The 27,987-nt window shown below is 41.6% G+C and overlaps 1 protein-coding gene across 1 annotated transcript in view; it reads left to right on the forward strand.

Moving 5' to 3' along the window:
• Positions 1-286: 286 nt before the first annotated feature.
• Positions 287-27,987, forward strand: part of faxcb (failed axon connections homolog, metaxin like GST domain containing b) — a 74,538-nt gene continuing 46,837 nt past the window's right edge. The window contains exons 1-2 of the mRNA XM_034175430.1: positions 287-645; positions 22,228-22,363. Of these exons, the coding sequence (XP_034031321.1) occupies positions 386-645; positions 22,228-22,363 (396 nt within the window). The 5' untranslated portion in view covers positions 287-385. The remainder of the gene's footprint in view (positions 646-22,227; positions 22,364-27,987) is intronic.

Below are 27,987 nucleotides of genomic sequence, written 5' to 3' on the forward strand. Positions count from 1 at the left end.
AAACCTTGGACTCACACTGGGTACTTTCAGAAGTCTTGCACAGCAGCAGAATTGTGATATGGGCCAGGTACAATTCATGAATATTTCTGATTGACATAATATGTGGAACATGGCAAACAAAATGCATTCATTCATGAACTGAATCGTTGAACGACATCAGGTTTATTTTGAAATGCGGTAAAAGGGAAGTAGTGCTGACTGTGCGCAGCTTGACAATGTAAAGGCAGCAAAGCGGCTGCGGACGAGCGATGAGCTTCACTCTGTTCGTGTTTGTCTGCAAAAGCCGCCGCCATGCCGTAGAAAAACTGCCAAACTTTTGGATGAGACCTAAAAGGCGCCGCAGCAGCAGGGAGGACGCGGGGCGGATGTAACCGACGGAGGTAGGATGTACTGGGCTGCGGGCTTGGCCTCGTCCCGGCCGTGTGTGGTGGAACTCGGACGGAATCACAGCCTGCCGCTCGGCCTGTGCGGCTCCGAGCAGCAGCCGTCTTTGTATGGATACATCATCGCCTTCCCTCTGCAGGACTACGGGGGCATCATGTCGGTCCTGGGCTCGGACTCCTGGTGGAAGAAGACCCTGTACCTGACCGGGGGGGCCCTGCTGGCGGCTGCAGCCTATCTGCTGCACGAGCTGCTTGCCATCAGGTAGGGACGCGCCGACACAGGAAACGAACGTCCACTCAGCAAACAGCAGCGCCGCCCTGCTCACGGTGTGTCACAGTTTTAAAAAGGGGGAACAAAATAATGAACGGAAATGGATGGAATTTCTCTGCAGACTTTGCGATTCTTGCTGAGTTTAAAACCTCGATGTTGTTCCTCCATCCAAGGACACGGCGGCGAGGGGCAGCGGGCGGTACGTGCAGGTGCATAAACGAAGCGCTCCCAGGGCGCTGTGACGTCACCGCGACCTTGTTGCCAGATAAACATTCTATTACAAGCATTGTGACATTGGAGACAAACACGTCCGGATTCATAATCTTTTGACGACGTTTAATGCGCGCGTGTCTTCACGTCGATTACGCGCACAGACACAGAAACGGTGGCCAACATAAAAAAAACAAAAACGCCGAAGACGTTTATTAAAAAACACGCTGTAACGTGTTTATGATCGCACCACCTTCGAGATAATTCAATGATTTTCACTCTTCAGTTCGTTCATTCGAGATTAAAATATGACCAGTTATAAACTGTACACTCTTGTTCTTGTCTGTGACTTTTTCTGTTTTAAATAAAATAAATAAATAAATCAAAGATAAGCAGACAAACGTGATGAGGGTGATGGTTGTTTTGGTTTACAAGAAATTAAATTAACTTTTACACTGTTAAAAAAAAAAAAAAAATCCAGTTGTTTTTACAGAAAAGTTCTGTCAGCTGTGGTTTCCAGGGGAATTCTGTCAAAATTACAATGAACATGTAAATGGTTTGCACATACATATTTATGTAAATTTTACAGTTGAAACCTGTAATTAAAAAATATTAGTGGTCTTTTTCACGTTGAATTGTCATGGCCATGCTGATATTACACTTCTTTTTTTTTTTTTGGTAAAATTTACAAATATATTAAGTCCCTTTGGCTGCTCCCATGATTTCACTCAGGGTCACCACAGCAGATACAAGGAGGATCTACATGTAGATTTGGCACAAGCTGGACACCAGATGTCCTTCCTGCTGCAACGTCACATGACACAGTGAAATGTGGCAGGGGTGGGGTTCGAACCAGGAACCTTTGTTACTGAAACCAGGTGCACTAAACACTTGGCACCACCCCTGATATCTGTCTGTATCTTATAGATTAATAAGCACAGTAGCTTTGTGGTTAGCGCATGTTGCCTCAGAGCAAGAAGGTCATTGGTTCGATTCCCACCTGTGGCCTTTCTGTGTGGAGTTTACATGTTCTCCCCATGTTTGTGTGGGTTTCCTCCAAGTGCTCCGATTTCCTCTCACATTTAAAGACATGCAAGATAGGTGAATTGGAAACTTTATATATATTCAGGTCTCCCTTGCAAAAGAGATCTTGATCTCAATGGGACTGACCTGATTAAATAAAGGTTTCTTCCGGGTGCTTCAATTTCCTGCAGTAAATTTGAGGAAGTTTTGTCTTTATTTAGTGGAGTTGCATAGGGGATACATTTTCTGACAGCCACCATCTGTCAGCCTGCCAGAATTTGTATCCCTTATCTTTATAGCTGGAATTGCAGCCTACCGTCAGGTGTTTCATAGTGATATACACTTTAGCTCATCCACAATAACAACAGTAAATTTGAGAAAGATTTTTCTTTGTTTAGTAGAGTTGCATAGGGGATACATTTTCTAGCAGCCACCATCTGTCAGTCTGCCAGAATTTGTATCCCCTATCTTTATAGCTGGAATTACACCCTATGTGTAAAACCATTTACATGTTCATTGTAATTTTGACAGAATTCCCCTGGAAACCACAACTGACAGGATTTTTCTGTAAAAACAACTGGATTTTTTTTAACAGTGTAAAAGCTGAATTTTATTTCTTGCAAACCAAAACAACCATCACCCTCATCATGTTTGTCTGCTTATCTTTTATTTAAAACAGAAAAAGTCAGACAAGTACAAGAGTGTACAGTTTATAACTGTTCATATTTTAATCTCGAATGGAGTGAAAATCATTGAATTATCTTGACGGTGGTGCGATCATAAACATCTTACAGCGTTTTTTTTTTTTTTTACATATATAAACGGGTTACAGTGTTTTCTTTTTTAAATAAATGTCTTACAGCATTTTCTTTTTTTTAACATATAAACAGGTTACAGCGTTTTCTTTTTTAACATATAAACATCTTACAGCGTTTTCTTTTTTAACATATAAACATCTTACAGCGTTTTCTTTTTTAACATATAAACATCTTACAGCATTTTCTTTTTTAACATATAAACATCTTACAGCGTTTTCTTTTTAACATATAAACATCTTACAGCGTTTTCTTTTTTAACATATAAACATCTTACAGCGTTTTCTTTTTTAACATATAAACATCTTACAGCGTTTTCTTTTTTAACATATAAACATCTTACAGCGTTTTCTTTTTTAACATATAAACATCTTACAGCGTTTTCTTTTTTAACATATAAACAGGTTACAGCGTTTTCTTTTTTAACATATAAACAGGTTACAGCGTTTTCTTTTTTAACATATAAACATCTTACAGCGTTTTTTTTTTTTTTTACATATATAAACGGGTTACAGCGTTTTCTTTTTTAAATAAATGTCTTACAGCATTTTCTTTTTTAACATATAAACAGGTTACAGCGTTTTCTTTTTTAACATATAAACATCTTACAGCGTTTTCTTTTTTAACATATAAACATCTTACAGCGTTTTCTTTTTTAACATATAAACATCTTACAGCGTTTTCTTTTTTAACATATAAACATCTTACAGCGTTTTCTTTTTTAACATATAAACATCTTACAGCGTTTTCTTTTTTAACATATAAACATCTTACAGCGTTTTCTTTTTTAACATATAAACATCTTACAGCGTTTTTTTTTTTAACATATAAACATCTTACAGCGTTTTCTTTTTTAACATATAAACATCTTACAGCGTTTTCTTTTTTAACATATAAACATCTTACAGCGTTTTCTTTTTTAACATATAAACATCTTACAGCGTTTTCTTTTTTAACATATAAACATCTTACAGCGTTTTCTTTTTAACATATAAACATCTTACAGCGTTTTCTTTTTTAACATATAAACATCTTACAGCGTTTTCTTTTTTAACATATAAACATCTTACAGCGTTTTCTTTTTTAACATATAAACATCTTACAGCGTTTTCTTTTTTAACATATAAACATCTTACAGCGTTTTCTTTTTTAACATATAAACATCTTACAGCGTTTTCTTTTTTAACATATAAACAGGTTACAGTGTTTTCTTTTTTAAATAAACGCCTTACAGCGTTTTCTTTTTTAAATCTTACAGCATGTAATGCTTCAGCGTTTTTTTATATTGGACACCGTTTCTGTGTCTCTGCGTGCTGTTATTTTTGTCTGGGAGCAGGAGGAGATCGTTTAAAGAGCTGCAGAATGCCTGGAAGCGCTGCACTGAGTCAGTGCGCGCTCCCGTGCCAGGGGATACAAATTCTGACGGGGATAAGTACTTTGGCACGACACCGCCGTGTCCATTAAATGGGAGTTATGGACACGGCCACCAGAGTCTTGCCGGGCGAATAGTGAAATGTGGACATGGCCGAAAAAAAAAAAATCATCAAAATAGAAAAATATTAAAGGAGTTATAACATCTTGAATGCAGTATGTTTGTTTATACAAGTAGTTCCAAGTTTTGCCACCAGAGTCTTGCCGTGCGTCCGAGCCACGGCCTTAAAAGAATGTATCTTCTTCTTTCGGGCTGCTGCCTTTAGGGGTCGCCACAGCAGATCAATCGTTTCCATCTCACCCTGTCCTCTGTATCTTCCTCTGTCTCACCAACCACCTGCATGTCCTCCCTCAGCACATCCATAAACCTCTTCTTTGTCCTCCCTCTTCTCCTCCTTCTGGTGGCTCCATCCTCAGCATCCTTCTCCCTATATACCCTGGGTTCCATCTGCATGAGACACTCAAAGTGCTTTACAATAATGCCTCACATTCACTCCGATGTGAGGGTGCTGTCATACAAGGTGCTCACTACACACCAGGAGCAATAGGGGATTAAAGGCCTTGCCCAAGGACCCTTAGTGATTTTCCGGTCAGGCTGGGATTTGAACCGAAGATCCTCTGGTCTCAAGCCCAACACTTAACCACTAGACCAGGGGTAGGCAACCTGTTCCAGAAAGAGCCATGAGGGTGCAGGTTTTCTTTGCAGCCACTGACTCTACCAGGTGATTTCACTGATTAACTGATTCCATCTGCTCAAAGTGATATTAATCAGTAAAATCACCTGGTGGAGTCAGTGGCTGCAAAGAAAACCTGCACCCTCATGGCTCTTTCTGGAACAGGTTGCCTACTCCTGCACTAGACCATCACCTCCCCTAATCTCCACCTCCAAACCGTCCCACCTGACCTGTCCCTCTATGTTCATTCCTAATCTTGTCCATCCTCGTCCTCCCAAAGAGAATCTCAACATCTTCAGCTGCGCCTCCTGTCTTTTTGTTAATTTCACCTTCTCTAAACCGTCCAACATAGCTGGTCTCACTACTGTCTTGTAGACTTTCTCCTTCACTCTTGCTGATATTCTTCGGTCACAAATCACTCCTGCCACCTTTCTCCACCCACTCCACCCTGCCTGCACTCTCTTCTTCACCTCTCTACCACACTCTCCATTACTTTGAACAGTTGACCCCAAATATTTAAACTGCGGAGGTTTCAGTTTGAAAAGTTTGAATTCCCAAGTTACACGCTGGGGCATTCTCTTCAAAGTGTGAAAATATCACATTGTCCTTGTGATTCAGATTTTGACACCCCTCTATATTGTCCAAAAAACAAAAGGTCCAGCTTTCCTCCCCAAGTCAGCAGGCGCATTTCTGGAAAACGTCTTACTCAGCATTTCTTGGTGTGTGACGTGCATTTTAGGAAAAGTAAAAACATCTCGATGGCTGACAGACAGCGACACAAACGCTTCTACATCCGACAACAAAGCTTCTGAGCTTCCATTGGAAAGTGAAGGTTGGGATTTACACAGGATGTACAGACAGACAGGAGGTGACACACCTCACCCTGAAACTCTTACTTTTTTCAGAGTGTGTCAGATTTTGGATCCTAACATGTGGTGATGCTGCTGTTTGTGTCGCAGGGTGCTATTTTAGTCCCACCATGAACGTGTACATGGAATGTCTCCATGATGCTGTTTTTACAGGCTGCCTGGACACGCAGATGCATTTCTTACATTGGAAAGAAGATGGAATACATTACTTTCAGGAGATAATGGACTTTCTATTTAACATACCAGAATTGTGAGAGAACTTTGTGAGGAGTTCTGCAACACCAGCTAGTGACCGCGCACGACCCATGTGTGGGGACTCCTTTGGTGGAGTGGACTTTGGAAATCACAAGTGGATGAGTGACCTGTTCAGGTTTTTCTTTTTTATGTATTTTGTTCTTCTCAGTGCAGCTGGTAGGCTTTATTTTTATTTTACTTTGAGTCTGTCTTGATGTGAGACTTTTCTGTAACGGAGCAGCATGCAGTCGTGCACCGTACACGTGGACCTCAGCTGTTTTTCAGGTTGTCCGTCAGGCTGTCTGATCACACAGATGTATTGAATTGAATTGAATTGTTTAATGTCATTGCACAAAATATAACGAAAGTGGATAGCAGTCCACTTGGTGCTCTAAAATAAAATAAAATATTGAGTACTAAATTAATACAAGACAGTGCAAAAAAACCTGCACATAAGCCTCCCCTCACTGCCCTCCTCTATCCCCAGAAACCCCACATACATACACACAACAGTCTCCATACTCAATTAGAATAGCAGGTGAGGTAGACTGGAAAAAGTGCATAAGTGCATAAAGTACCTGCAGTCCGACCGTCAGAAGGGCTCAGTCTCTCAGATCTAGATGGACCGTGTGTGAAAATGATTGGAAATGTTCAGTGTCTGTAATGCAGTGGGGTAGAAACTGTTTTTGAATCTGTGCATGATTTGATGGACCTAAAAGGTTTGCCAGAGGACAGCTGAGGGGTCCTTCAAAATGCTTTCAGATCTGCTGATGCAGCGAGAGATGATGTCCTGCAGAGAGGGCAGGGCACAGTCTGTGATTTTTTTTTGGGTGGCGTTAATAATCCATTGTAGGGCCTTCTTGTCAGTTGCTGAGCAGCAGGTATACCAGGTGGAACTGCAGTGGGCCAGCACGCTCTCAATGTAGCAGCAGTAGAAGGACACCAGCAGTTTCTCCTCCAGGTGGTGTTTCCTGAGTATTCTCAGGAAGTGGAGTCACTGCTGGGCCTTCTTGACCATGTGGTAGGTGTTGATAGACCAGGAGAGGTCCTCTGTGATGTATGTGCCCAGGAACTTGAAGGCAGGAACTCTCTCCACACATTCCCCATTAATGTGAAGGAGCTCCATTGCTGACTTTTTTTCTGCAAAAATCCATGATTATTTCTTTTGTTTTTGGAAGTATTAAGGATAAGATTGCAATCCTTTCACCACCTCACCAGTCTGCACGAGGGATGCAAAGGACGAAGCAAATCAGAGGCCAAAAATTAAACATGTATAATCTTGTTTGTGTCCTGGGCTCAACACAGAAATGAAGTGGTTTCAGCGCAAGTCAGAGCAACAGGACGGTACTCAACGTGACTGTGACTGTCGTCCTCATACTTGATGGTGTTTGTAGGGTGGGTGGGGGTACAATTATAAGTGTACAGAGAATACAACAGAGGACTCAGTACGCATCCCTGGGGGGAGCCGGTACTGAGCGTAAGCTGGGATGAGATGTTTGCCTATTTTCACTGTTTGAGGTTGGTTGGTCTGGAAGTTCATAATCCATTGGCAGATGGATGGGGCTAATCCCAGATTAGTAGGTTTCGTGATAAGTTGCTCCGGTATGATGGTGTTAAAAACAAAGCTGAAGTCTACAAAGAGCATCTTCACATAGCTCCCCTGGTGTTCAAAGTGGGACAGTGCACTGTGGAGAGCAGTGATGATGGCATCTTCTGTAGACCTTCTTGTTCTGTATGCAAACTGATGTGGATCAAAGGTGGGTGGGAGGCTGGCGAGGATGTGCTGCTGAATCAACCACTCAAAGCACTTGGTCTGATCACTGGTGTGAGTGCCACTGGGCGGTAGTCATTTAAGATAGTGATGTAAGGTTTTTTAGACAGGTGAATTATTGTAGCAGATATCAGGCATGGCGGAACGATGCCTTTGGACAATGACAGGTTGAAGAGTCTTGTGAAAATGGCCGAGAGCTGTGACGCGCAGACTTGTAGCACCGTTCCTGTGATGCCGTCTGGGCCAGCAGCTTTCCTAGGATTTACTCTACTGAGCATCCGCCTCACCTCATGCTCCTGTACAGTGAGCATGTGGCTGTTGCAAACAGGAGAGGGTGTGATAATGTCCCGGCAGTTAGTAGTGCTCACCTCAAAGCAGGCGAAGAAGCAGTTGAGTTGCTCTGCCAGTGAAGTGTCACCTTCTCCAGCGGTGCTCCTGCTGAATCTGTAGTTGGTAATGTGCTGGATGCCCTGCCACACTCTGTGTGGGTTGTTGTTGTTGTTGAAGTTGTCCTCCAGCCTCCTCTTGTGAGCTGCTTTGGCATCTCTGATGTCTCTCATCAGTCTGGCTCTTGCAGTGCTGTAATGTTCACTGTCAACCGACCTGAAGGCGGCGTTGCGTTCTTTAAGGAGAGTGCGGACCTCCCCTGTACACCAGCGCTTTTGGTTGGGGAACATCTGCTCTTTGCTGACCAGGGGTCAAAATACATTTTTAATCTACTTTCACTGGTGCTAGTAACAAAAAAATTACTTGCACCAAAAAAAAAGTTACTTGCACAAGCAAAAGTCAGTCTTATATCAACCTTAAAACTCCTCCTCTGATGTGTCAGACTCAGATTCAATTTATTATTCTACCCTTGGGTAAAATTAGTTTACAGTGAGTGAGTCATCCCGTTCAGTAAACACACAGCAAAACACAGAACAAGACAAAGTGACAACAGTGCAAAAAAGCTAAAAGAGGAACAAGGACAGTCCCAAAGTAGAATAAAAGCAAGATGAGTTAAAACATCACTAAATAAAAAGTCTAAAAACATATCATACCGAGCCTAAAGGATAAAAACTAAATAAATAAATAAAAATAAAAATGCGCTGTTCATAAAAACAAGCTAAAAGAGACTATAGAAAAAAATAAATACATAAGTTATATTTAAGTTTCTGTTACTTGTTTACAGCCCTGATGGCTGCTGGTACAAAACTGTTTTACAAGCTGGTCCCCTGAACCTCCGACCTGAGGGGAGCAGCTGAAACTCACCATGAAGAGGTTGGGAGTCGTCTCTGGGAATCGAACCTGGTATCCTCTGTACTTGTTTAGTGTACAGGGATTCTGGCTGAAGCTGAGACTCTCCAATCAGCTTACTCAACCATTTCACAATTTGGTTTAAACAGTTTTTGTTTTTGAGGGACACGCTTCCAAACCATGAAACAAGACAGAAGAATAAAACTGATTCTATAAAAGCACGATAAAACACGGTCAGCACGGTTCTGTCTGTGTTAAAAGTGGACAGTTTTCTCAGACAATAGAGGCGCCGGCGTCCCTTTTTGTACACAGCGTCACAGTTTGCCTCAAAGCTCAGTTTGTCATCGATGACAGTTCCAAGATATTTCTATGTGCTGACACACTCCACTGTCTGCCCTTTAAAACTGCTGCCTCTTGACTGGGAGAACTGTTTTTATGAAAGTCAATAATCATGTCTTTTGTTTTAGAAATGTTCATCTCAAGAAAAGCCTTACTGCACCAGTCAAGAAAATCAGTAACAACTGGGCCGTGACTCCTGTCACTGTTTTTCAGCAAACTGACAATAACTGTGTCATCTGCATACTTTAAAATTGTTCTATCCTCTCTGCTGCTACGGCACATGTTTGTATAGAGGATGAACAAAAGTGGAGAGAGCACACATCCCTGTGGGGCACCAGTGGAGGATGTAACCTGATCCGAAACAGTTCCGTTCACTCTCACTCTCTGTGTCCTGTCAGTTAAAAAATTCAAAATCCAGCCCACAAGATTACTTTAAAATGTTTTAAAAGCCTTGAGGCAAACACATGGGGCTGGACTGTGTTAAAAGCAGATGAAAAGTCGATAAATAAAAGTCTTGCATGTGTTCCTTTCTCCTCCAGATGTTTAAAAAGCAAATTTAATAAAGTGACTGTAGCATCTTCTACTCCTCTGTTGGGCCTATAAGCAAATTGCACGGGATCAAGGTCATGCTCCATTGGCTTCAAAATTTCAGATCTTACAAGTTCTCTTACAAGACTCTTCCTCTCTGGGGAGAGTTTGAAGGGAGAGCGGCAGCTGCAGTTTTTTTTTTTGCGCGCGCGAACGAATTGTCTGTGAAGATTATTTTATTTATTAACTACACAAAAGTATAATAAAACAAATCGTGACTGATTTATAAACACAATTATGATAGAGTTTGAGGGGAGAGAGAGCGAGGAACTACGGAGCCCTGGAAGTGTCATCGCAAAATGTTTTGCATGTGGAGAGAATGTGCGCACGTTTTATTATATTGTGTGCTTGTCTCATTATATTGTGCACACATTTTATGATATTGTGCGCTCGTTTTAAGCATCATTTTAGTAAAACAAGGGCACAATCTACTTAAACGTGGCCACAATTTGTAAAACGTGCACTCAATTATTCAATATGTTGAATAACTGAGTGTGTCAAGACAATGTATTGTCTTGACACATAAATGTTGGCTATTAGCCAACAAACCAGCAGACAGTGTGATACATTTCTTCATTAGAAATGGATCCGGTCAGAGTGTATCATCATGGTTTGGGCGCACAAGGACATACAGAGAACTCCAGCTGCCCAGCATGACATCATCTGGAGTTTAAGCACATTAAAAAGGACGCTGAGGGCGAAGCGTCTCCCTGTCCTGAAGATGACAGTTTAGGTCATATTATGGAGTTTATTTTGAACGAAAGGAAAATGTGCACACGTTTTCCTTTAATTGAGCCCTCAAATTAATAAAACGGAAAACGTGCGCACGAATTATCACGGCCAGTAAAACGTGCGCACAAATTATTAATTTGAGAGCACGTTTTATTAATATGTGGGCTCAATTAAAGGAAAACGTGCGCACAAATTATCACGGCCAGAAAAAAATCACTTTAAGTAACCTCTCCCGGGTTCCGTACGTTCACGCGCACATGAAAAAAAAAACTGTCTGCCGCTGCTGGCACTCTCCCCTCAAACTCTCTCCAGAGAGGAGGAGTCTGACACATCAGAGGAGTTTTAAGCTGTGTTCACACCGGGCGCGATGTGAGTGACAGCAGCGACAGGTTGCCATGTAATCCCTATGGAACGACGCGTTTTGGCGCCAAGTCATGCAGCGCGACGCGATGGACGTGAATGAAGCAACGCGAGTGAAGCGATTTTGAGCGAATGGCGCGTTTGTGGCGCGATATTGCGTCGCATCACGTCGTGTTGCCCTCCTCCCCAAGTTGAAAAATCTGAACTTTTTCGGCGCGCCGCGATGACCAATCAGGGACTGAATATGTAGTGACGTGGAGATGTCTGGACTTTGACTGAAGATGTGAACATGTCCTGTATCTGGTAGCAGCCTGTGAGCAGAACTTATGTCTCTTTTGTCCTTTATTTCACAATTATGACAGAGTTTTTGGAGCGAGCAGCAGCCTCACAGCAGCGGGGAGCGGAGTTTCTTTTTATTTTATGTGCGCGTGAGAGCGAATCATCCATGGAGATTATTTTACTTATTAACTACACAGATGTATAATAAAGCAAAGGGTGACTGGTTTCTAAACACAATTATGACAGAGTTTTGGGGGGAAGAGCGAGCTGCAGCCCCACAGCAGGCAGTGGAGTTTCTTTTTTTTAATTTTTTTTAATTGTTTACATGTGGGCGTGTGAACGGGACAGGAGGTCCTCAAACTGGGTCCCGCAGAGGCGGAAGGACTGCTGAAAGCAGCTGTCATCCAGACGCAGCTCCTGCAGCAAATAATGAAACTCACTGAATTGGGAACGTCTCATGACATTTGTCAGCTTTCCACAACAACTCACTCCGTGTGATCAAGGTCCGTCATGTTAACTTGACTGACAACCGGAGCCGGCGAGCGGAATGGAAGCTCCTCCTATTTGATGACGCACCGTGGCGAATTTTCGCAGCAAAAGCAGAGTGACACCGGGCGATGGTGGCGCGTCCGTCACCATGCGACCCCCGCAAATTTGTAGCGTCTGATCGCGCCCGGTGTGAATGCGGCTTTAAGGTTGATGTAAGACTGACTTTTGGTTGTGCAAGTAACGTTTTTTTGGTGCAAGTAACTTTAGGTTAACCCTCTGTGGTGGACGACGTCGTATACGACAGCTAAGACCAAACATTACTAAATTATAAATAACTTTTTAATGATATGAGATAGAAACTTAAAAGTTAACTACGCGGACTTTCAAACCAGCCATCGGCCATCTTTGTACTCCTCATAGAAGCTGTGTGATGACGTGCGCAGTGTGAGTGTCCAATCAGAATTGGTTCACCGTCACATGGGTTTCCAAAATCCAATCGTAGAGCAGATTCACCTCACGTGAAAAGCCAAAGATTGTTTTCAGGAGTGATGTGTTACTAGTTGGCCCGTTTGAATAGCCCCCTGGGTGCTCCAATGAGTACATACTATTGGTCTCCAATGCGCCCTGCGCCATTACGCATGGTGATCAATGAAAGCAGGAGCAGACGGAGAGACTCTGATGACAATCTCACGTGCTCAAACAAAGAGTGTGTAACTATCAGGATTGCTCCACTAGTTTGCATCTGAATGTTACTGGATAACTCTGCTTTCTTGGCGTAAAGCACTGTTTACCATATCAATGGAGCGAGGGGGAGGGCCGCTCCTCAGAGTAAAGCCCCTTTCATATTGGCGTATTCGTAGAGCTGCTCATTGCAGCGTATCGTCTACGCTGAGTTGAGCAGCTCTACACCCACTTTTAGCAGCTCTATGTCGAGTTTTTTCTGCTTACGCAGCAGTATGTTGAGGGCTACGCGCGTAGGATGGAAGAAATTAAACGTGTAATTTTCTTTGGCGTAGAGCGCTGGACACAGTTTTAAGCAGGTCTGCGCAGCACAGCGCTTCTGTACACAACCAAAAACTGAGTGCGTCAGCTGGAGAACATGATCACACAGCCCACAGCACCTCAGTGTTCAGAACAGGGAATTGAACCTCAACTCAGAAATCCAGAAACACAACAGAAACAGCAGGTCGGTCGCTCGTAGGGATGGGTATCGAGAACCGGTTCCTTTCGGGTATCGTTAAGAAATGGTTCGATCCACCAACATCAATAACCTTTTTACTTAACGATTCCCTTATCGGTCCTTCAGAGTGGCCGTTGTTTTTGGGGGTGTTTATCAGGAAAATGATCATTTCTCTACATTGATTACAGATCCTGCAGCGGGTCCATAATCAACTTTTCTGCAGCGCAGCTTTGCTTTGAACCTTGAACCAGTCAAAGTAGTGATTTGCAGATCGAAGCAGTGCTTTAATCATTGCTTCAATGATTAATTTTTTTCTTTCGCTTTCCCCCGCTAAAACCCTAAAGAGCATATGGCTGTCAGTATTATTTACCTTTTTTATGTTAAACCGACCTGTTATGGTCTTCTGAAACAGTTGATAGATGTATTTTATAACTTAAAAACGGGGCTGATGCTAACACGTTAGCATGTCTACGGCATTTTCAATGTTAAGTTAGCATTAAGCTGTTGCAGCTGTCAAGCGTTTGTTGTTGTAAAAGAGTCAAATGTATTAATATTTTTTAAATTTATTTTTGTTTATATTATTAATAATAGCAAGCACAACAATAATAGTAATAATAACTAATCTAATGATTATATACAATTTTAGAGAAAGAGACAAAAAGAACCTGAATAAAAACACAACAGAAAATATAAAACCAACTAACAATGAACATAAATAAATCAATCAATCAATCAATCAATTTTTTTATATAGCGCCAAATCACAACAAACAGTTGCCCCAAGGCGCTTTATATTGTAAGGCAAGGCCATACAATAATTACAGAAAAACCCCAACGGTCAAAACGACCCCCTGTGAGCAAGCACTTGGCTACAGTGGGAAGGAAAAACTCCCTTTTAACAGGAAGAAACCTCCAGCAGAACCAGGCTCAGGGAGGGGCAGTCTTCTGCTGGGACTGGTTGGGGCTGAGGGAGAGAACCAGGAAAAAGACATGCTGTGGAGGGGAGCAGAGATCAATCACTAATGATTAAATGCAGAGTGGTGCATACAGAGCAAAAAGAGAAAGAAACAGTGCATCATGGGAACCCCCCAGCAGTCTAAGTCTATAGCAGCATAACTAAGGGATGGTTCAGGGTCACCTGATCCAGCCCTAACTATAAGCTTTAGCAAAAAGGAAAGTTTTATATAAATAAATACATACAGAAATAAGTGTTTCCTGTGAACACCTAGTGACTCTTACACCTCCACTTCATCCCTGTTTTATTTAAGTTTAATGACAATTTGTTTCAGTCAAACCACATTTTCAGTTTGTTAATTTCTTCAGTGATTTCCTCCAGAACTATCTGACAAACTAGAAAACTGCTGCATCCTAGTAAGAGCAGAATACTACTGGAATGAATCTGAATAAGGAAAGTTGGGTTTTTCCTCACTAAATGGATGCTGCACTCACTGCAGTTTATTGTCTGGAACAGTCCCAGATTGCATTTCAGAGCTTCTAGAATTGAAATATTTTCATGTGGGTGGTGTTGGGGGGTAATTTTGGGTTTCAGCTTTTTTTGTTTTTCACCACTTTCATCCCTGAATATGTCAATCATGAGTCACTTTAGTGCAGATTAAAGTTACTAACTGGGACTTCTGTCTTGTTGCAAGAAAGAAACGGGAATCGTCCTCCGTTCTGTTCACACAGCTCCAAACGCTGCGCGGCTCTCTGACGAGTCAAATTAGAACGATAGAATCCAGTCGGAATTAATAACTTCAAAGTGAAACACTGTTTTGTTTATTTTTATTTATGTCCAGAGATCAAGGATACAGTGACCAATTTCATATTTATTTATTTTAAGACTCAATGAAATACATAGAAAACCTGTGAAACCTACTTTTAGTACAAAATTCACGAGGTATCGATAAGGGAATCGATAAGGAATCGGATCGATAATGGCATCAATATCGATAAAATCTTATCAATACCCATCCCTAGTCTCTCTCTCTCTCTCTCTCTCTCTCTCTCTCTCTTTAGAGCGTTTCATTTAGGGCAGCCTTTACCACAGCCAGACTCAGCAGCATCTGTACACAATGAAAGTGATCCACCAAGACAAAAAAAAAACTAATAATTTTAAATGACTCTGTTTTTGAGCCGCACCACACCTGCAGTGGAGAACAGAGCACACTTCCACAGAGGCAGAAAATAGCACTGAACTGGTTTAATAGCGGCAAGGTCCACGCGACTGTGTGCACACATTAAAAAACGAACACACGCAGATGCAAGTATGAAACGAACACTGAAAAAGGCTGATTATGCGTGCATTTTGGGCGTAAATAAATGAAACGCAACGCTGCAATACGCAGCTCTATGAATACGCCAATATGAAAGGGGCTTAAGGAGCCAAAGTGGGTAAAAGTGTGAATGAAAGCTGCTTTGAGCAGCACAGAACACTCCAAAACACAGAAGTAGAAGTTTGTGATGTGACCTTTGTGTAATAGCAGACAGAAATAGCTTTGAGATGAAGACAAAAAACAAACAAACAAACGCATAGACCATTTTGTATATATTGTTCAAAATGTGCATTTGTGTTTATTGTTTGAACCTTTTTGTTGTACAGTCTTTCACACAAGACCTCAAATTACCTTCATAAAGTGTCAAAACAGTTGTTATAGTTTGTTGTGTTTTGAATAAATGTGTGTGAAAATTATTTTCCACTTTATTTTTTCCTTTCTTATTTTTGATTGTAAACCTTTATTACACTTATAAAACACAACAAAAGCATATATATTCTGAAAGCACAGGTTATCCTAAAAAAAAAAAAAAAAAAAAAAAGCAGACATAAAACTTGATTGTGGGATGCAGGGAGAGCTGTTAACAGCAATAATAAAACATTTATGCCAGGCGAGTGAACTGTCCAAAAAATGCCCTCAGACCCCAGAGGGTTAAGAATTGTATTTCGACCCCTGTGTGTAATGAGTGGTGACAGTTACTGCAGAGAACTCACACGGAAGAGAGACAGTCTACATTTAACTGTGATTGTAGATCAGGGGAACAATGTGTATCAATGATCTGAGCGTTGGTGCACCAGCTGTTAAGAATGTAAATACATAACCCCCCCCCCTTCCGCTTACCGGAGTTTATATTTCTGTCCCAGTGGAATAGCGTACCGCCTGCTAGCTCCATGCTAGCATCTGGGACTGATAAGTACAGCCAAGTTTCAGTAATCACCAGCAAACAGCAGTTTGTAATAAGTTTTAATCAATTAATCAATTTTATTTATATAGCGCCAAATCACAACAAACAGTTGCCCCAAGGTGCTTTATATTGTAAGGCAAAGCCATACAATAATTACAGAAAAACCCCAATGGTCAAAACGACCCCCTGTGAGCAAGCACTTGGCGACAGTGGGAAGGAAAAACTCCCTTTTAACAGGAAGAAACCTCCAGCAGAACCAGGCTCAGGGAGGGGCAGTCTTCTGCTGGGACTGGTTGGGGCTGAGGGAGAGAACCAGGAAAAAGACATGCTGTGGAGGGGAGCAGAGATCAATCACTAATGATTAAATGCAGAGTGGTGCATACAGAGCAAAAAGAGAAAGAACACTCAGTGCATCATGGGAACCCCCCAGCAGTCTACGTCTATAGCAGCATAACTAAGGGATGGTTCAGGGTCACCTGATCCAGCCCTAACTATAAGCTTTAGCAAAAAGGAAAGTTTTAAGCCTAATCTTAAAAGTAGAGAGGGTGTCTGTCTCCCTGATCCGAATTGGGAGCTGGTTCCACAGGAGAGGAGCCTGAAAGCTGAAGGCTCTGCCTCCCATTCTACTCTTACAAACCCTAGGAACTACAAGTAAGCCTGCAGTCTGCCCCCCTTCACGGCATGTCTTTTTCCTGGTTTTTTCCCTCAGCCCCAACCAGTCTCAACAGAAGACTGCCCCTCCCTGAGCCTGGTTCTGCTGGAGGTTTCTTCCTGTTAAAAGGGAGTTTTTCCTTCCCACTGTTGCCAAGTGCTTGCTCATAGGGGGTCGTTTTGACCGTTGGGGTTTTTCATAATTATTGTATGGCCTTGCCTTACAATATGGAGCACCTTGGGGCAACTGTTTGTTGTGATTTGGCGCTATATAAGAAAAAAGTTGATTGATTGATTGATTATTGGGGTGATATGGTACTATGAGGTCCCTAAGATAAGACGGGACCTGATTATTCAAAACCTTATAAGTAAGAAGAAGAATTTTAAATTATATTCTAGAATTAACAGGAAGCCAATGAAGAGAAGCCAATATGGCTGAGATATGCTCTCTCCTTCTAGTCCCTGTCAGTACTCTAGCTGCAGCATTTTGAATTAACTGAAGGCTTTTCAGGGAACTTTTAGGACAACCTGATAATAATGAATTACAATAGTCCAGCCTAGAGGAAATAAATGCATGAATTAGTTTTTCAGCATCACTCTGAGACAAGACCTTTCTAATTTTAGAGATATTGCGTAAATGCAAAAAAGCAGTCCTACATATTTGTTTAATATGCACTTTGAATGACATATCCTGATCAAAAATGACTCCAAGATTTCTCACAGTATTACTAGAGGTCAGGGTAATGCCATCCAGAGTAAGGATGTGGTTAGACACCATGTTTCTAAGATTTGTGGGGCCAAGTACAATAACTTCAGTTTTATCTGAGTTTAAAAGCAGGAAATTAGAGGTCATCCATGTCTTTATGTCTGTAAGACAATCCTGCAGTTTAGCTAATTGGTGTGTGTCCTCTGGCTTCATGGATAGATAAAGCTGGGTATCATCTGCGTAACAATGAAAATTTAAGCAATACCGTCTAATAATACTGCCTAAGGGAAGCATGTATAAAGTGAATAAAATTGGTCCTAGCACAGAACCTTGTGGAACTCCATAATTAACCTTAGTCTGTGAAGAAGATTCCCCATTTACATGAACAAATTGTAATCTATTATATAAATATGATTCAAACCACCGCAGCGCAGTGCCTTTAATACCTATGGCATGCTCTAATCTCTGTAATAAAATTTTATGGTCAACAGTATCAAAAGCAGCACTGAGGTCTAACAGAACAAGCACAGAGATGAGTCCACTGTCTGAGGCCATAAGAAGATCATTTGTAACCTTCACTAATGCTGTTTCTGTGCTATGATGAATTCTAAAACCTGACTGAAACTCTTCAAATAGACCATTCCTCTGCAGATGATCAGTTAGCTGTTTTACAACTACCCTTTCAAGAATTTTTGAGAGAAAAGGAAGGTTGGAGATTGGCCTATAATTAGCTAAGACAGCTGGGTCAAGTGATGGCTTTTTAAGTAATGGTTTAATTACTGCCACCTTAAAAGCCTGTGGTACATAGCCAACTAACAAAGATAGATTGATCATATTTAAGATCGAAGCATTAAATAATGGTAGGGCTTCCTTGAGCAGCCTGGTAGGAATGGGGTCTAATAGACATGTTGATGGTTTGGATGAAGTAACTAATGAAAATAACTCGGACAGAACAATCTGAGAGAAAGAGTCTAACCAAATACCGGCATCACTGAAAGCAGCCAAAGATAACGATACGTCTTTGGGATGGTTATGAGTAATTTTTTCTCTAATAGTTAAAATTTTATTAGCAAAGAAAGTCATGAAGTCATTACTAGTTAAAGTTAAAGGAATACTCGGCTCAATAGAGCTCTGACTCTTTGTCAGCCTGGCTACAGTGCTGAAATGAAACCTGGGGTTGTTCTTATTTTCTTCAATTAGTGATGAGTAGTAAGATGTCCTAGCTTTACGGAGGGCTTTTTTATAGAGCAACACACTCTTTTTCCAGGCTAAGTGAAGATCTTCTAAATTAGTGAGACGCCATTTCCTCTCCAACTTACGGGTTATCTGCTTTAAGCTGCGAGTTTGTGAGTTATACCACGGAGTCAGGCACTTCTGATTTAAAGCTCTCTTTTTCAGAGGAGCTACAGCATCCAAAGTTGTCTTCAATGAGGATGTAAAACTATTGACGAGATACTCTATCTCACTTACAGAATTTAGGTAGCTACTCTGCACTGTGTTGGTATATGGCATTAGAGAACATAAAGAAGGAATCATATAATTAAACCTAGTTACAGCGCTTTCTGAAAGACTTCTAGTGTAATGAAACTTATTCCCCACTGCTGGGTAGTCCATCAGAGTAAATGTAAATGTTATTAAGAAATGATCAGACAGAAGGGAGTTTTCAGGGAATACTGTTAAGTCTTCAATTTCCATACCATAAGTCAGAACAAGATCTAAGATATGATTAAAGTGGTGGGTGGACTCATTTACATTTTGAGCAAAGCCAATAGAGTCTAATAATAGATTAAATGCAGTGTTGAGGCTGTCATTCTCAGCATCTGTGTGGATATTAAAATCGCCCACTATAATTATCTGAGCTAAGCACTAAGTCAGACAAAAGGTCTGAAAATTCACAGAGAAACTCACAGTAACGACCAGGTGGACGATAGATAATAACAAATAAAACTGGTTTTTGGGACTTCCAATTTGGATGGACAAGACTAAGAGTCAAGCTTTCAAATGAATTAAAGCTCTGTCTGGGTTTTGATTAATTAATAAGCTGGAATGGAAGATTGCTGCTAATCCTCCGCCTCGGCCCGTGCTACGAGCGTTCTGGCAGTTAGTGTGACTCGGGGGTGTTGACTCATTTAAACTAACATATTCATCCTGCTGTAACCAGGTTTCTGTAAGGCAGAATAAATCAATATGTTGATCAATTATTATATCATTTACTAACAGGGACTTAGAAGAGAGAGACCTAATGTTTAATAGACCACATTTAACTGTTTTAGTCTGTGGTGCAGTTGAAGGTGCTATATTATTTTTCTTTTTGAATTTTTATGCTTAAATAGATTTTTGCTGGTTATTGGTGGTCTGGGAGCAGGCACCGTCTCTACGGTGATGGGGTCATGAGGGGATGGCAGGGGGAGAGAAGCTGCAGAGAGGTGTGTAAGACTACAACTCTGCTTCCTGTTCCCAACCCTGGATAGTCACGGTTTGGAGGATTTAAGAAAATTGGCCAGATTTCTAGAAATGAGAGCTGCTCCATCCAAAGTGGGATGGATGCCGTCTCTCCTAACAAGACCAGGTTTTCCCCAGAAGCTTTGCCAATTATCTATGAAGCCCACCTCATTTTTTGGACACCACTCAGACAGCCAGCAATTCAGGGAGAGCATGCGGCTAAACATGTCACTCCCGGTCTGATTGGGGAGGGGCCCAGAGAAAACTACAGAGTCCGACATTGTTTTTGCAAAGTTACACACCGATTCAATGTTAATTTTAGTGACCTCCGATTGGCGTAACCGGGTGTCATTACTGCCGACGTGAATTACAATCTTACCAAATTTACGCTTAGCCTTAGCCAGCAGTTTCAAATTTCCTTCAATGTTGCCTGCTCTGGCCCCCGGAAGACAACTGACTATGGTTGCTGGTGTCGCTAACTTCACATTTCTCAAAACAGAGTCGCCAATAACCAGAGTTTGTTCCTCGGCGAGTGTGTCGCCGAGTGGGGAAAAATGGTTAGAAATGTGAACGGGTTGGCGGTGTACACGGGGCTTCTGTTTAGGGCTACGCTTCCTCCTCACAGTCACCCAGTCGGCCTGCTTTCCCGGCTGCTCGGGATCTGCCAGAGGGAAACTAACGGCGGCTAAGCTACCTTGGTCTGCACCGACTACAGGGGCCTGGCTAGCTGTAGAATTTTCCACGGTGCGGAGCCGAGTCTCCAATTCACCCAGCCTGGCCTCCAAAGCTATGAATAAGCTACACTTATTACAAGTACCATTACTACTAAAGGAGGCCGAGGAATAACCAAACATTATAATATCTGTATGTATAACTGTGACTGTGTGGATGAGCGAAGATCCAAAATACCATATTTACTCCATTGAAGGCCTCCTCCCCATTAACCCCCACCCCCCCCAGACTTTTTTCAGCACATTGCATGTAGTGAAATTGTGAATTCCTGAGAGAACAGAGTAAAATGAAAATGAAATAGTTCTGCCTTGTTGCCATGATTAAAAAAAAATAAGTGATCCATGAAGTTCACAATTTGTGGCTTGTGTCCAGGACTGTTATAGTCCTCCTCTGCTGAAGTCCATCTTGTCCACCTTATTATCCATCTGTTCTTTCGGGTGCTGACCGACATAAGTGGATCGTCTGCATGTGTTACATTGTTCCACTCACTTCAAATACCAACCATTCGAGGCATGAAGTTCTGGTTTCCATATTGTTTATGCAGCTGCAGGGCCTTGTATTTCAGAGCCTTCCCTGTCATGTGGTCACCTGCCGTTTTCCTTTCCTGGAGCCATTTTATCAGCTCCTGTTCAATGCTGTGATAATGCACTTTCCTCATTCCCTCCCCCCCTGCACCAGGCAGCCGTTTTGCCATTTTTGCCAGTGTTGCAAGCTTATTCTTGTTCCTACACCACTCCCAGACTCATTTCCTATCAACTAGGGAAATCCAAGGGACATGGTTCTTTCCCGACTTTTAGCTTGAAGGCTGCCGAGTAGCAATGTTTGCGCTGAGCTATTTATTTAAAAATTACAGCTCCCCGGGGTGTTTAATAGAGTAAAAACAGTAAATTTAATCTTGTACCCCCAGTTCTCGTTTTTTATTCATTAATGTTTGTTCAATCATTCCACCCTGACAAAAGAACAGTTCAAAAACATAATTAAAGCCCAAAATTATGTGTATGTAAATGTTTGACCACAGCTGTAGTTTACCACACGTGCCGCGACATCAGTGACGCCGGTGTAGACAGCTGTCCAAAAATCTACACAGAATCTAAGAGGAGTGAAGCAGCATCCGTCAAAAGTGGACTTGGTGTGTATTTGAAGTGGTGTCAATGGGGTTTTGAAATGCACCACCATGCTGCTGGTGAGTTAGCAAGCAGTGAACAGAGTTTTAGCCATCAGCTCTGAAGACACGGAACTTCCCAAGCAAACTGCAGACAGATTGATTTGAGACTCGCATTTAATAAACCCCATTCTAATCAGTCAGACAAATGCTCAGTCAGACCTGATCTGTGAGATGAGATTGGAACAGGAACATAGCATGAAGTCTGTGAGTTCGTGTGTGTGGACATTGAGATTGGACCAGAACATTGGGGCAGGAGAAAGCCAAATGTTTGGGAGCAGAGCCACAAAATATTTGTGAGTTCTTTTTGTGGGACTTGGTGGAGTTCTGCACTCCAGTAAGTGCTGTTCTAGTTTTAGATGTTTCTGTGAGCTGGGACAGCAGATAACGTGAAGTTATGACATCTGCAGATTTAGTTTCAGTGGTTTGGTGCTGACTTGAGTGATGTGAAGCTACACCTTGTTCTCTGCATAGGAACGAGCAGGAGCTGGACTCTGAAGACGCCATCATCCTCCACCAGTTCTCCAGGCCAAAGAACGGTGTGCCGAGCCTCTCGCCTTTCTGCCTCAAAATGGAGACGTACCTGCGCATGTTGGACCTTCCGTACCAGGTAACAACAGTCCGTCCTTTGGCAAACAGACCCAGGATCTCATGAAGGTTTTACTCTGATGTGGAGTCTTAGGGCCGAGTTTTGTCAGTTGGTTTACTCAGGGAAAAAAAAATAGCCTGTTCTCAAAAAACCTGACAAAGGTTTGAATTATAAATCCCCAAGAAGTGACAGAATCAGGACATTTTTTGGAGACTTGAGTAAAGAAAAACAAAACAAATTCACCGTAGGATGTTTTTGAGCAGACCCCAATTCTAGTGAAGTTGGGACGTTGTGTGAAATGTAAATAAAAACAGAATATAATGATTTGCAAATCCTCTTCAACCTATATTCAATTGAATACACCACAAAGACAAGATATTTAATGTTCAAACTGATAAACTTTGTTGTTTTTGTGCAAATATTTGCTCATTTTGAAATGGATGCCTGCAACACATTTCAAAAAAGCTGGGACAATGGTAACAAAAGACTGGGAAAGTTGATGAACGATCAAAGAACACCTGTTTGGAAACAGGTGAGTGTCATGATTGGGTATAAAAGGAGCATCCCCAAAAGGCTCAGCCATTCACAAGCAAAGATGGGGTGAAGATCACCACTTTGTGAACAACTGCGTGAAAAAAATAGTCCAACAGTTTAAGAGCAATGTTTCTCAATGCTCTATTGAAAGGAATTTAGGGATTCCATCATCTACAGTCCATAATATAATCAGAAGATTCAGAGAATCTGGAGAACTTTCTGCGTGTAAGCGGTAAGGCCGAAAACCAACATTGACCTTCAATCCCTCAGGCAGCACTGCATTAAAAACCAACATCATGTGTAAAGGATCTTACCGCGTGGGCTCAGGAACACTTCAGAAAATCGTTGTCAGTTAACACAGTTCGTCGCTACATCTACAAGTGCAAATTAAAACTCTACCATGCAAAGTGAAAGTCATACATCAACAACATCCAGAAGCGCCACCACCTTCTCTGGGCCCGAGCACATATGAAATGGACAGACGCAAAGTGGAAAAGTGTGCTGTGGTCTGATGAGTCCACATTTCAAATTGTTTTTGTTACCAGCGCAAAGTTCAAAAGCCAGCATCTGTGATGGTATGGGGGTGTGTTAATGCCCATGACATGGACAACTTACACATCTGTGATGGCACCATCAATGCTGAAAGGTACATCCAGGTTTTGGAGCAACACATGCTGCCATCCAAGCAACGTCTTTTTCAGGGATGTCCCTGCTTATTTCAGCAAGACAATGCCAAGCCACATTCTGCACGTGTTACAACAGCGTGGCTTCGTAGTAAAAGAGTGCGGGTACTAGACTGACCTGCCTGCAGTCCAGACCTGTCACCCATTGAAAATGTGTGGTGCATTATGAAGCCAAAATACGACAACGGAGACCCCGGACTGTTGAACAACTGAAGTCGTACATCAAGCAAGAATGGGAAAGAATTTCACCTACAAAGCTTCAACAATTAGTGTCCTAAGTTCCCAAATGCTTATTGAGTGTTGTTAGAAGGAAAGGTGATGTAACACAGTGGTAAACATACCACTGTCCCAGCTTTTTTGAAATGTGTAGCAGGCATCCTTTTCAAAATGAGCAAATATTTGCACAAAAACAATAAAGTTTATGATGATGATAAGAATGATGATGTCCCGTCTGGATTCCAAAGATCGCAATACATCCAATTCACTCTTTGTCATATTCTTATTCTTAGCAAATTCCTGCTCAACTACCTGGCTAACAGTCACTATAGTAGAATTTAAATTTGAAGATGGCTAAAAACTTGATTTATTTTTAAAAGGAGTAACTTCTCTTAGAGACTCACTAATATTAGAATCCAAATCCCTTTTATTATTGGACTCATTATTAGATTGGGAAAAAAAATATTTCAAATGCAGCTGTCTAAAGAATTTAAAAGAATCAATAAGAGGAAAAAAAGAGTTGAGGTGGTTATAAGGGGCAAATGAATATGAATAAACAGCATTTATTCATTTATTATTCAAGACGCACAGGGGCACGCCTCTTTCTACGGCGAGTAGTGTTACTGTACAAAACACAGTAACACTACCTCTAACCTTAGTGACATGAAATTTGGAGTTCCATAGGGGTCCGTCTTAGGCCCCCTGCTTTTCTTCCTTTATATAGCACCCCTTGGGCACATATTGCGGCGTTTGGGGATTACCTTTACCCTTCACTGCTATGCTGATGATACTCAGTTATACATGCTGATAACTGCTGGTAATCTTATCCACATAAAATCCTTAGAAGATTGCCTTGCATCAGTGAGAACCTGGATGTCTAGCCACTTCCTACTTTTAAACTCTGACAAGACTGAAATGATGTTACAGTTTCATCCGTCTCTCGTGTTGAAGGATATGATTCCTTCTTTATGTTCTCTAATGCCATATACCAACACAGGGCATAGTAGCTACCTAAAGTCTGTAAGTGAGATAGAGTATCTTGTCAATAGTTTTACATCCTCATTGAAGACAACTTTGGATGCTGTAGCTCCTCTGAAAAAGAGAGCTTTAAATCAGAAGTGCCTGAGTCCGTGGTATAACTCACAAACTCGCAGCTTAAAGCAGATAACCCGTAAGTTGGAGAGGAAATGGCGTCTCACTAATTTAGAAGATCTTCACTTAGCCTGGAAAAAGAGTCTGTTGCTCTATAAAAAAGCCCTCCGTAAAGCTAGGCCATCTTACTACTCATCACTAATTGAAGAAAATAAGAACAACCCCAGGTTTCTTTTCAGCACTGTAGCCAGGCTGACAAAGAGTCAGAGCTCTATTGAGCCGAGTATTCCATTAACTTTAACTAGTAATGACTTCATGACTTTCTTTGCTAATAAAATTTTAACTATTAGAGAAAAAATTACTCATAACCATCCCAAAGACGTATCGTTATCTTTGGCTGCTTTCAGTGATGCCGGTATTTGGTTAGACTCTTTCTCTCAGATTGTTCTGAGTTATTTTCATTAGTTACTTCATCCAAACCATCAACATGTCTATTAGACCCCATTCCTACCAGGCTGCTCAAGGAAGCCCTACCATTATTTAATGCTTCGATCTTAAATATGATCAGTCTATCTTTATTAGTTGGCTATGTACCACAGGCTTTTAAGGTCGCAGTAATTAAACCATTACTTAAAAAGCCATCACTTGACCCAGCTGTCTTAGCTAATTATAGGCCAATCTCCAACCTTCCTTTTCTCTCAAAAATTCTTGAAAGGGTAGTTGTAAAACAGCTAACTGATCATCTGCAGAGGAATGGTCTATTTTGAAGAGTTTCAGTCAGGTTTTAGAATTCATCATAGTACAGAAACAGCATTAGTGAAGGTTACAAATGATCTTCTTATGGCCTCAGACAGTGGACTCATCTCTGTGCTTGTTCTGTTAGACCTCAGTGCTGCTTTTGATACTGTTGACCATAAAATTTTATTACAGAGATTAGAGCATGCCATAGGTATTAAAGGCACTGCGCTGCGGTGGTTTGAATCATATCCATCTAATAGATTACAATTTGTTCATGTAAATGGGGAATCTTCTTCACAGACTAAGGTTAATTATGGAGTTCCACAAGGTTCTGTGCTAGGACCAATTTTATTCACTTTATACATACTTCCCTTAGGCAGTATTATTAGACAGCATTGCTTAAATTTTCATTGTTACGCATATGATACCCAGCTTTATCTATCCATGAAGCCAGAGGACACACACCAATTAGCTAAACTGCAGGATTGTCTTACAGACATAAAGACATGGATGACCTCTAATTTCCTGCTTTTAAACTCAGATAAAACTGAAGTTATTGTACTTGGCCCCACAAATCTTAGAAACATGGTGTCTAACCAGATCCTTACTCTGGATGGCATTACCCTGACCTCTAGTAATACTGTGAGAAATCTTGGAGTCATTTTTGATCAGGATATGTCATTCAAAGCGCATATTAAACAAATATGTAGGACTGCTTTTTTGCATTTACGCAATATCTCTAAAATTAGAAAGGTCTTGTCTCAGAGTGATGCTGAAAAACTAATTCATGCATTTATTTCCTCTAGGCTGGACTATTGTAATTCATTATTATCAGGTTGTCCTAAAAGTTCCCTGAAAAGCCTTCAGTTAATTCAAAATGCTGCAGCTAGAGTACTGACGGGGACTAGAAGGAGAGAGCATATCTCACCCATATTGGCCTCTCTTCATTGGCTTCCTGTTAATTCTAGAATAGAATTTAAAATTCTTCTTCTTACTTATAAGGTTTTGAATAATCAGGTCCCATCTTATCTTAGGGACCTCGTAGTACCATATCACCCCAATAGAGCGCTTCGCTCTCAGACTGCAGGCTTACTTGTAGTTCCTAGGGTTTGTAAGAGTAGAATGGGAGGCAGAGCCTTCAGCTTTCAGGCTCCTCTCCTGTGGAACCAGCTCCCAATTCAGATCAGGGAGACAGACACCCTCTCTAGCTTATAGTTAGGGGTGGATCAGGTGACCCTGAACCGTCCCTTAGTTATGCTGCTATAGACTTAGACTGCTGGGGGGTTCCCATGATGCACTGAGTGTTTCTTTCTCTTTTGCTCTGTATGCACCACTCTGCATTTAATCATTAGTGATCGATCTCTGCTCCCCTCCACAGCATGTCTTTTTCCTGGTTCTCTCCCTCAGCCCCAACCAGTCCCAGCAGAAGACTGCCCCTCCCTGAGCCTGGTTCTGCTGGAGGTTTCTTCCTGTTAAAAGGGAGTTTTTCCTTCCCACTGTAGCCAAGTGCTTGCTCACAGGGGGTCGTTTTGACCGTTGGGGTTTTTACGTAATTCTTGTATGGCCTTGCCTTACAATATAAAGCGCCTTGGGGCAACTGTTTGTTGTGATTTGGCGCTATATAAATAAAATTGATTGATGGATTGATTGAAGTCCCCAAGCAATCTGATCTTGTCATTCTTTGGGATAGCAGACAGGAGACTATCGAGTTGGGCATAGAATGTCTCTTTGATCTCGTCTTCATCGTTGAGTGTTGGAGTGTATGCACCAATGGTTTTTGATGAGTTGAATTCTGAGTGTCATAAAATGCGTGTTGATTCTCCGACAACTTCAGTAGTAGGGCATTTTGGGTGGAAAAACCGACTCCATGTATCCTCGGCTGGTTTGCCTCAAGTCCTTTCCAGAAGAAGGTTTACTGCCACTGTTCTTCTCTAAGATGTCAAAGCCAAATTTGCTAAGTTCTTGGGTGACGATGGCAATATGCTGTTCTGGTCTCGTCATATTTGGAGTATCCATCAGTGTTCAGATGTTCCAGGTTGCAAAGTTCATTTGATGTCTTGTTGGTTTTCTTTGACCGCATTGACAGTGATCCTTCTGGACGAGGTTTTCCAGAAAAGGTCGGTGAAGCAGACTATGTTTGGGGCACCTTTTCTAGCCCCCTCCCAGTTCAGGGTGATCAGAGTGGATCATAAAAAGGACTGCTCAGTTACGGCTACCAAACAGCCGAACAGCTTCCCTGCTTTGGTCTGAAAGTTGAACGATTGAATCGAATCACCACCGCGTCTGTGCTGGTTCTTGACTAAAAGCTTCCAGCTATCACGAGCCTTTTCCCGTCATCCTTCATAATACTGGCTATAGAGATCATACAAATCCACTATTTTT

This window comes from Thalassophryne amazonica, chromosome 7 (assembly GCF_902500255.1).
Source record: "Thalassophryne amazonica chromosome 7, fThaAma1.1, whole genome shotgun sequence".
Taxonomy (NCBI): domain Eukaryota; kingdom Metazoa; phylum Chordata; class Actinopteri; order Batrachoidiformes; family Batrachoididae; genus Thalassophryne; species Thalassophryne amazonica.